Genomic DNA, 9,081 nt, shown 5'->3' on the forward strand with positions numbered 1-9,081 from the left:
TGAGATGAGATGAGATGAGATGAGATGAGATGAGATGAGATGAGATGAGATGAGATGAGATGAGATGAGATGAGATGAGATGAGATGAAATGGTATAAATGAAACAAAACAAAAAATGCAATAAGCTTAGTACCCTAACCCTAACCCTCAATGTCATATCATATCATTTCATATGGGACAGAGTCAAAAGACACTATTTTTGGACAATTAATAAGTATTTAGCTATAAATCTAGAATTTTAATTAGGAACGCCTCGCGTACACATAGGAATGTATTTCCTTAGTTAACTGTTTATGCGGAAAACGCGTAAAGCAAGGAGAGGTTTCCGTACATAATTACACTACAGTGAGTTGCGTTAAGGTTTGGCACATGTTTGCGTAAATTCGCGTTCAGTACATCCTGCCTACGAGGTAGGCCTAGGGCGTACAACGCGCAGCGCAGGAGTTGTAAGGTCTTAGGAATGCAGGGTGTCCCATAAAAGTAGGCCCAAACTAAGTTTCAAGCAGTGTAGTTTAAAGTTCTTGAAGACGTTGCGCTGTCTACGGATTTTTTCACATATCAAGACAAAGAACTCTCTTCGATGCAAGGTACTGGAGTCTCTTACACTTTTACCTAGGATAGATTTAGGACAAATTTACGTTAATATCGTCAACTAGTCGTCATATTTTACAGTGTAGATTATCTATATATTTGTTAAAGCATTCGCTTATGTGATTTTAGTCGTACTAGTCGCATTAGCGCTTTCAGTACAATGCAATAGTAATTTAGTCATCGCGCTAAGTGCGTTTTGTCATTGAAATTCGTCATGTAGTCACAGTTAAAATACTTTTAAACATTACTTAAACAACTCGGCAGTAAATAATCTAAAGTTATTTAGAGTTTTTCCAGTAAAGTACTAGCTGCGTAATATTCGCTTTTCAAACTCTTTAAAACGTTTACTATAGGATCGCTACCGCCTTGAACGTTTGTTTAACCATGGTTCTTCTACGCTTATTTATTAGCCTTAACCGCAGGGTATAAGACCTTTTTTCAATCCATCTTTTGTTCGCTATGTAAACTCTACACTCAAGGTCAAGTTATCGTGTAATTCGTAGGTTAAATGTCATAGACAAGGGCTAAAACACTTACCTAAAGCCATAGTAAACCTCTAAGACAACTTGTCCATTGTTCTCCCATCGGTTTAGTTCATTTTAAACGGTTCATAGCTTGTACATTAAACTTCGCAATTCTAGTATGTTTTAAACACTGCTAATTAGTACGCAATATTCAAATGACCTGTGACGTAATTTACGTCATTTCCGTTTCTATTGATATCTAGCAAAACAGTGTATCTTACTGATTCACTCTTTTGGCAATAACCTTTTGGCTATTAATTTAGATAAGCTACAAAGGTATTTTTAGTTGTTCTATTTTCCATTAGAGATATCCTGTAGTCTCGTTCCCGTTTTTTGTGTGTATTGTAAGGTCGTTTGAATTTTTCAATAGATTCTCTTGTCAAAACCACTTGCAATCTGACTCATATATGTTTACATTGCGATTATTTACTATTACCGTTGTCATCATGTCGTAATACGGTCTGAAATCGAAGATATTTCAGCTAGAATGTCCTGTGGACTCAGCACAAGAGTACTACAGCCTTGTTCGTTCACCCAGAACACCCTTACAGACCCAAGAGTCGTTGAATTTGCTGTCATATTAATTATTGGGTTGAGGAAATGACCAACATCAATAGGGCTGCATTGATTAACAGATTGATTGGGCTCAAAACAACCTACAGGGTTCTTAGGTTGAAACCAAGTCACGCAGGTGGAATCCAAGTCAAACAGACGACAGAGAATGTTTAAAAAAATGCTTACCAATACTACAATCAGGATGGTTGCAGTTAATTACCACATTGAGTGGGCTCAAAACCACCTGCATGCTTAGATAACAGCCACTTCAACCCATTTCTTATTGCATGCATGACACGGGCCTGAAAACAAAACGAAAACAAAAATTCAATCTCTACGCAAGCACTTCTAGACAAGAATTCACTAGTTGATGTGTGTTACATAGGGAACTATAAAGCAATCCCTACAACAGCTGCTCTTATCGTATTCTTGGCAATCTTCAGCTTGCTACCAAGACATTTATTCCTATTTATTTTGCTTCATTCATTATTGCTTTTTGTTTGTTTTGGTTTTCGTTGGTTTGTTTGGTTTTGGTTTTGGTTCCTTTTTTGTCCTCGTTCTGGTTGTTGTTTGTTAGGTTGGTGGGTGGGTGGGTGGGTTGGTTGGTTGGTTGGTTTTTGGGGGGTTTTTCGTTAGTCCTTCCACATGTTATTCTATTATCATTGCTTCGACGACCTTCGCCCACCACAACACCCAGCCCACACCCCCCACGTGCCAAAAAACCACAGCAAGACCAAGTCACAACCCAAAACGCAACTTCTTCCCCTCTTACACTACCATTTCAAAACATGCTTTTTCGCAATCTTACACACCAACACTCTTCCACCCACACTCTTGCAAGCCCCAAATCACCTCCCTACCCTCTCCAAATCCCACCCAAACTCCAACAAACCTCACTGCGCATGACCCAACCACACGTAAACAAACCCACTCTCAAGATGGCCGCACGTTCCAACGCCAAACTACCGCCAACCTCGGCCGCTCTCTTCCCTCAACTCTACCTCACCCCGCCGCACACTCCAGCCAAACTACACCCAACAGCTAACCAACCAACTCATGCTTCTTTCGACGCCCTTTCCAACCACTCGCACTCATCAGCTTTTCAGTACTTTTTGTACATACTACACAATCTACGATCTGGAGTTGCCAAACGTACGCTTCTACGAACATTCCACCAGCAAAAACCCACGTCACATTGACGTAAATCATTTCGCAGTCCCCTTCTACAAAATACCTTTGCACAACCACTAAGTCAGTTTCTTCTCTCTTTCAGCCACAGGTCACATCGATCTCCTTCCACGAGCTTGTTCGCCCTCCCTCAGTACTATGGCTCTAAACCTACTTGGAGACTACTCTTCCTGCACCACCGACGACAGTGCCAGTGATGACGGTCACGATTTCCTTGGGCTAACAACCAGCACCATCGTCACGCCACACTCCAACCAGCACAACAGTCCTTTTTCCAGCGACGATGACTGCGGCGAACTAACAGCAGCCTCGACTACCACTTCCAACACCAGGCGCGGCAAATACGCTCTCACCTTCGTGGCGCTGCCCACCGTCATGAAAGTGTTTTTCAAAGAACTGAGGTCCCATTTCACCAAGCCCGTCAACTTGACAAGACAAAAACCGCCAGTCTCGCAAAGTACCTACGCAAAAGCCCAAGAAAGACTTCTCTGTAAGTTCTACAGCTAGCTAGCTAGCTAGCTAAGCTTTTATGCATTTCATGTCTTGAACTTTGAGTTGATTTGATGTAGTGTTTGTGTAATTCACTGACTGCATAGATTACATTCTAGCACTGAGTTTTTTCACTTTTTTATTTCTCCACGTGTAGGCTTTCTTGGCTTTGCCTTCAACCACCTGGGGCTGGAACTGACGCCTGACCTTTTCTTGAGACTCAAGGTCATTGAGCAATATTTGACCTATTTGAAGGTAAGAAATTAAGGACAGCTTTCCTAGTTTTCATTTCCAACAGCTCCAACAACATTCATTTATGTATTGTGCAACAATTCATCATGCTCTCATCTAAAACATGAATTACAAACTATTTTGACCCTGCTATTTTTCCTTCTTCATCTTATTTATTGACATATATTCTTGCGATGATCAATTTATTACCTGTATCCATTTTCTAAAGTCATTCAACAACAATGATGTTTCGAAACTTCGCCCGCATTACAGCTTGAAAGAAACTAATTTACCGTTACTGAATTGACTCGTTTCAGCAAGTCAGGCGATTATCTTCGAACACCTTGGCCAACCACGCCGCTGCCATTTTGTATCCAGCTAAATTCATGCACCCAGAGCAGTCACCAGATTTCACTGATGTTCCTGTCATCAAACAGCTTCGTGGACAGGTGGCCAACCTGCAGAGGGTTGGCCACAAAGAAACCCCTTCTTCCAAAGAAGATCTCGAATCCCTCAACAGGTGGCTGGACTGGAGCGAGATTGTGGCTACGGTTGCTCTGCAGAAGGAGAGGGTGGACATGGCTCGGACAGCAGACACCAGAGCCAGGGAGAGTGCAGACCTTTTACTCCTTTCGCTCTATGTTTTGATACCGCCAAGCCGGGGACTTGAAATAAGAACCCTAGAACTGTTGCCTCAAGCACTGACCATGGCCAGCCCAGAAACTGCCAACAAGAACCTGGTACAATTGCATGAGGATGGCTCTGTCACACTGAAATTCCAAAACTACAAAACAAGAAAGACTTATGGTACAGACACTACTGTTCTGCAGGTAGGTAAAACACTAGGCTGCTTCCTCTCCTTCAAAATTATTTTGTCTGCGTCATGCATCTATAATAGTATTGCAATAACAATAGCATTGCTTAAATCCTCTCTGCCTCTCTTTGCAGAATGACCATGAACTCTGCCATATACTGCAAGACTACGTGAAAAAACACAGGCCAAAGTTGGTCAATGACAGCAGCAAAAATTTCTTGCTTTTGGTAAGTTTTCAACTTCACTGTCTTCATAGTTGTACCTTGGGGTGGTGATCTTTGACCAATCTTCTCAAGGAGGGTAGTCATTTTGAAATATATACCCTATGTGGGGTTCTGGTTTTCACCACAATCACCTTTCCATGGGTCACACTTAAAAGTGCAAAGGACCAACCCCAACCCTAACCCTAACCCTAACCCTAAACCCTAACCTAACCCTAATCACCTTTCCATGGGTCACACTTAAAAGTGCAAAGGACCAACCCCAACCCTAACCCTAACCCTAACCCTAACCCTAACCCTTAGGGTTAGGGTTAGGTTTAGGGTTAGGGTTAGGGTTAGGGTTAGGGTTAGGTTAGGGTTAGGGTTAGGGTTAGGGTTAGGGTTAAGGTTTAGTGGGTTTTTTTCACGTTTTACTACCCTAAGTAAAATCTTAGAAATTTCTCATTTTTATGGGTTTCCTGTTGTTTTAGTGTCTTGGTTAGGGTTAAGATTAGGGCTTAGGGTGTTTTTCTCTTTTCACTACCCTAAGTAAAATCTTAGAATTTTGTCATATTTTTGGGTTTGCTGTGGTTTTAGTGTCTTGGTTTGGTTTTAGGGTTAGAGTTTAGGGTGTTTATTCACTTTTCACTACCCTAAGTAAAATCTTAGAATTTTCTCATTTTTATGGGTTTGCTGTGGTTTTAGGGTCTTAGTTAGGTTTTAGGGTTAGGGTTTAGGGTGTTTTTTCTTTTTTTACTACCCTAAATGAAATGTTAGAATTTTCACATTTTTATGGGTTTCCTGTGGTTTTAGGGTTAGTGTTTAGGGTGTTTTTTCACTTTTTACTACCCTAAGTAAAATCTAAGAGTTTTCACATTTTATGGGTTTCATGTGGTTTTAAGGTCTTGGTTAGGGTTAAGCTTGAATTGTAAGTGGTAACCCTCCTTTTTGTCCCAAGGGCAATCATGTAAGACTTTAATGTATGGATGTTGTCTTGTGCTTTTCGTGTAGCTCATTGTCGGGACTACCCACCCGTGATGTTTGAGTGACATCTGTTGAATATTCAATGAGATAGAGATCCTCAAACTTAGGGTTGCCAGTGTGGGCACTTAGAAAAATGTCGTACTTGTGATATATGACTAAGGTACCCGATCAAAACCCTAGAAGGGAATCATGTAAGGCCTTAATGTATGGATGTCATCTTGGGCTCTACGCGTAGGCTAGCGTCAGGACTACACGTCAATGAAGTTTAAGTGACATCTGCTGAATATTTAATGAGATAGGGATCGTCAAACTTAGGGTTTCCAGTGTTGGCACTTAGGAAAATTTTGTACTTGTGGCATATAACCTCAATACCCTACTTTCACCCCAGGGGGAATCATGTAACCCTTAATGCCTGGATGTCATGTTTTGATGTTCCTGTAGCCCACCCATGGGACTACCCACCCATGAAGTTTGAGTGACATCTGTTGAATATTCAATGAGATAGGGATCGTCAAAGTTAACGTTGCCAGTGTTGGCACCTAACCCTAAGTGCTGACCCTAACTTTCATCCCATGAGGAATCATGTAATCCCCACTGGATGGATGTCATGCTTTAATGTACTTGTAAACCACCTATGGGACTACCCACCCATGAAGTTTGAGTGACATCTGTTGAATATTCAATGAGATAGGCATTTTCAAACTTAAGGTTTCCAGTGTTGCCACAATTTTCGTGTTTCTGACATATAACCTCCAGGGTATAGGGTAAGGGTCTAAGATATAGGGTATAGGTATAGGGTGTAAGGTAAGGGTTTAGGGTATAAGGTAATGGTGTAAGGTAAGGGTTTAGGGTATAGGGTAAGGGTCTAAGATATAGGGTTTAGGGTTAGGGTAAGGGTATAGGGCAGGGGTGTAAGATGTAAGGTAAGGGTTTAGGGTATAGGGTATAGGGTATAGCATATACGGTATAGTGTAAGGGTATAGGTATAGGGTAAGTGTATAGTGTAAGTGTATAGTGTGAGGATATAAGGTATAAGGTATAGGGTATAGGTAAGGGTATAAGGTAATGGTGTAAGGTAATGGTGTAAGGTAAGGGTTCAGGGTATAGGGTAAGGGTCTAAGATATAGGGTATAGGTATAGGGTATAAGTATAGGGTAAGGGTATAGGGAATAAGGTAAGGGTGTAAGGTAAGGGTATAGGGTATAGGGTAAGGTTATAAGGTAAGGTTATATGGCAAGGGTATAGTGTAACATTATAAGATATAGGGTGTAGCATGTAGGGTATAGGTTAAGGGTATAGAGTATATAGGGTATATAGGGTATATAGGGTATATAGGGTACATAGGGTACATAGGGTACATAGGGTACATAGGGTACATAGGGTACATAGGGTACATAGGGTACATAGGGTACATAGGGTACATAGGGTAGGTACATAGGGTACATAGGGTACATAGGGTATATATAGGGTATATAGGTATATAGGGTATATGGGTATATAGGGTATATAGGTATATAGGGTATATAGGGTATATAGGGTATATAGGGTATATAGGTATATAGGGTATATAGGGTAATGTATAGGGTATATCTAGGTATCATGGGTATATAGGGTAGTGTTGTCTCGGGTACTGTAAGGGTAGGGTATAGGTCTCGTGTACCGTGTTCGTGTCAGGGTGTAGGTATCTGTCTCGGGTCGGGTCCGGGTGGTCCGGTGGTCGGTTGTTCCGGTTGTTCGGTTGGTACGGGTCGTCCGGGTGTCCGGTTGTTACCGGCTGGTGGGGTGGTGCGGGTGGTGGGGTGGTGCGGGTGGTGGGGTGGTGACGGGTGGTGAGGGTGGTGCGGGTGGTGAGGGTGGTGAGGTGGTGGGTTTGGGTTCCGGTTTGTAGGTGTGTCCGGGTCGTAAGGGTAAGAGGGTAGATTGAGTGAAAAGTGGTTGAATGTTCAATAATTTATAGAGGTTATGCTGAATAGGGAAAGCTGTAAAGAGATACTTTTATTGAGTTATTGATAGTTTGTCGTACAGCTTGCCTTAAGGACATTACCTCTTAGCAATTTGAGAGCAAGCTGTTGAATATTTGATGACATATAGAAGTTATCTAAAACAAGGGAAAGCTGTAAGGAGATACTTCTATGGAGTTACTTATAGTTCATCATAAAGCCTATGCTCTAAGCATTATCTCATAGCAGTTTGACTGATAACCATTGAATAACAAATGCGATATAGCCGTCATTCAAAACAGGGGAAAGCTGTAATGGGATACTTCTATTGAGTTACTTAGAGTTCATCATAAAGCCTGTACTCTGGACACTACTTCCTAGAAGTTTGACTGATATCCATTTATTGTTCAATGATTTATAGAGGTTATGCTAAATAGGGGAAAGCTGTAAAGGGATGCTTTGATTTTGTTATTTATAGGTCATCATAAAGCCTAGGCTCTGGGCATTATCTCATAGCAGTTTCAGTGATAGCCGGTTATTGTTGAATGAGATATAGCCGTCATTCAAAACAGGGGAGAGCTGTAATGGGATACTTCTAGTGAGTTACTTATATGAAATAAATATCATCTGGATTCATTCAAAGTTTCTTTTATTTTATCTTCACATTTATCTTACATAATATAACCCAACCACCCTTCACCCTCACCCTAATCCTTGTTGGAGGGATGAAATAGATATCATTCGCATTCATTCATATTGTTTTTCATTTTATTCACATTCATCTTATAGAGTATACCCCAACCACCCTTCACCCTTGTTGTACGGATGCTAGTAGTGCTAAAGAAATATCATTCGCATTGTATTTCATATTATGTTCACATTGATCTTATATCCAATAGATATCACTTTTTATATGTTTACACTTTATTCTTTTCTACTTTGATGTTAACATTGTAACATAGGATAAGTGTCTTGACCTTATGCAATAAAGACCTATTATTATTGTTATTATTGAGTCATCCATCCTTTGATCTAGAGAGAATAACTCCCTTTGTTGTTGTTGTTTGTGCTCGCCTAAATCAAGAATCAAAAGTAATTGAAACAATAACATTGAGCGAGCCGCTTAGCGCTTTCGAAACAATAACAAATCACTGCTGTTTGTAAATAAATCAAGAACTGGGAATAAAAGCTATAGCTGGCTACTAAGCGAATCAAAGATATATAAAGTATCCATATCTTTGAATAAATAAACACTTGAAATATGCAACTAGTTGGGTCTTGACTTGAGGCTTCGAAGTATTGATTGTTTGTTTGATTGAGTTGTTTGTTCAAGCGATTCGCCGCTTGAAAGGAACTGCAAAGAAACAGAAGCGACTGTTGACAGATCGAAGAAGCTTGATATCAATGTCATCCAGCTCACTGACTGACTGAATGGACTGTTGACAGGCTATTGAGCTTCATTTCCGATCCACTGTTGACGAAAGGCAGGCTAGCTGTAGGATAGTTAGACCTCGCATCGATCTATTCACTGAAACATTGCGAAACATTACCGAGTATCAGCTTTG

The 9,081-nt window shown here is 40.8% G+C and overlaps 1 protein-coding gene across 1 annotated transcript; it reads left to right on the plus strand.

Moving 5' to 3' along the window:
- Nucleotides 1-2,581: 2,581 nt before the first annotated feature.
- LOC148909774 (uncharacterized) lies at nt 2,582-8,152 on the plus strand. The gene is made up of 5 exons (XM_089032853.1): nt 2,582-3,348; nt 3,505-3,602; nt 3,896-4,408; nt 4,527-4,619; nt 7,995-8,152. The coding sequence occupies exons 1-5, from the start codon at nt 2,997-2,999 to the stop codon at nt 8,070-8,072; spliced, it is 1,134 nt and encodes a 377-aa protein (XP_088888979.1). The 5' UTR covers nt 2,582-2,996; the 3' UTR covers nt 8,073-8,152.
- The last annotated feature ends 929 nt before the right edge of the window (nt 8,153-9,081 follow it).

This window comes from Actinia tenebrosa, unplaced genomic scaffold, assembly GCF_029948245.1.
Source record: "Actinia tenebrosa isolate PJP-AT-01 unplaced genomic scaffold, QUT_ActTen_1.0 PGA_scaffold1__47_contigs__length_23844297, whole genome shotgun sequence".
NCBI lineage: Eukaryota > Metazoa > Cnidaria > Anthozoa > Actiniaria > Actiniidae > Actinia > Actinia tenebrosa.

What these genes read in the sequence shown, in the direction of transcription:
- LOC148909774 (XM_089032853.1), top strand. Translation starts at nt 2,997, where the DNA reads ATGGCTCTAAACCTACTTGGAGACTACTCTTCCTGCACCACCGACGAC. An exon ending in CAGACACTACTGTTCTGCAG is followed by an intron (nt 4,409 to 4,526) that starts GTAGGTAAAACA and finishes CTCTCTTTGCAG; the next exon opens with AATGACCATGAACTCTGCCA. An exon ending in GCAAAAATTTCTTGCTTTTG is followed by an intron (nt 4,620 to 7,994) that starts GTAAGTTTTCAA and finishes TGTTATTTATAG; the next exon opens with GTCATCATAAAGCCTAGGCT.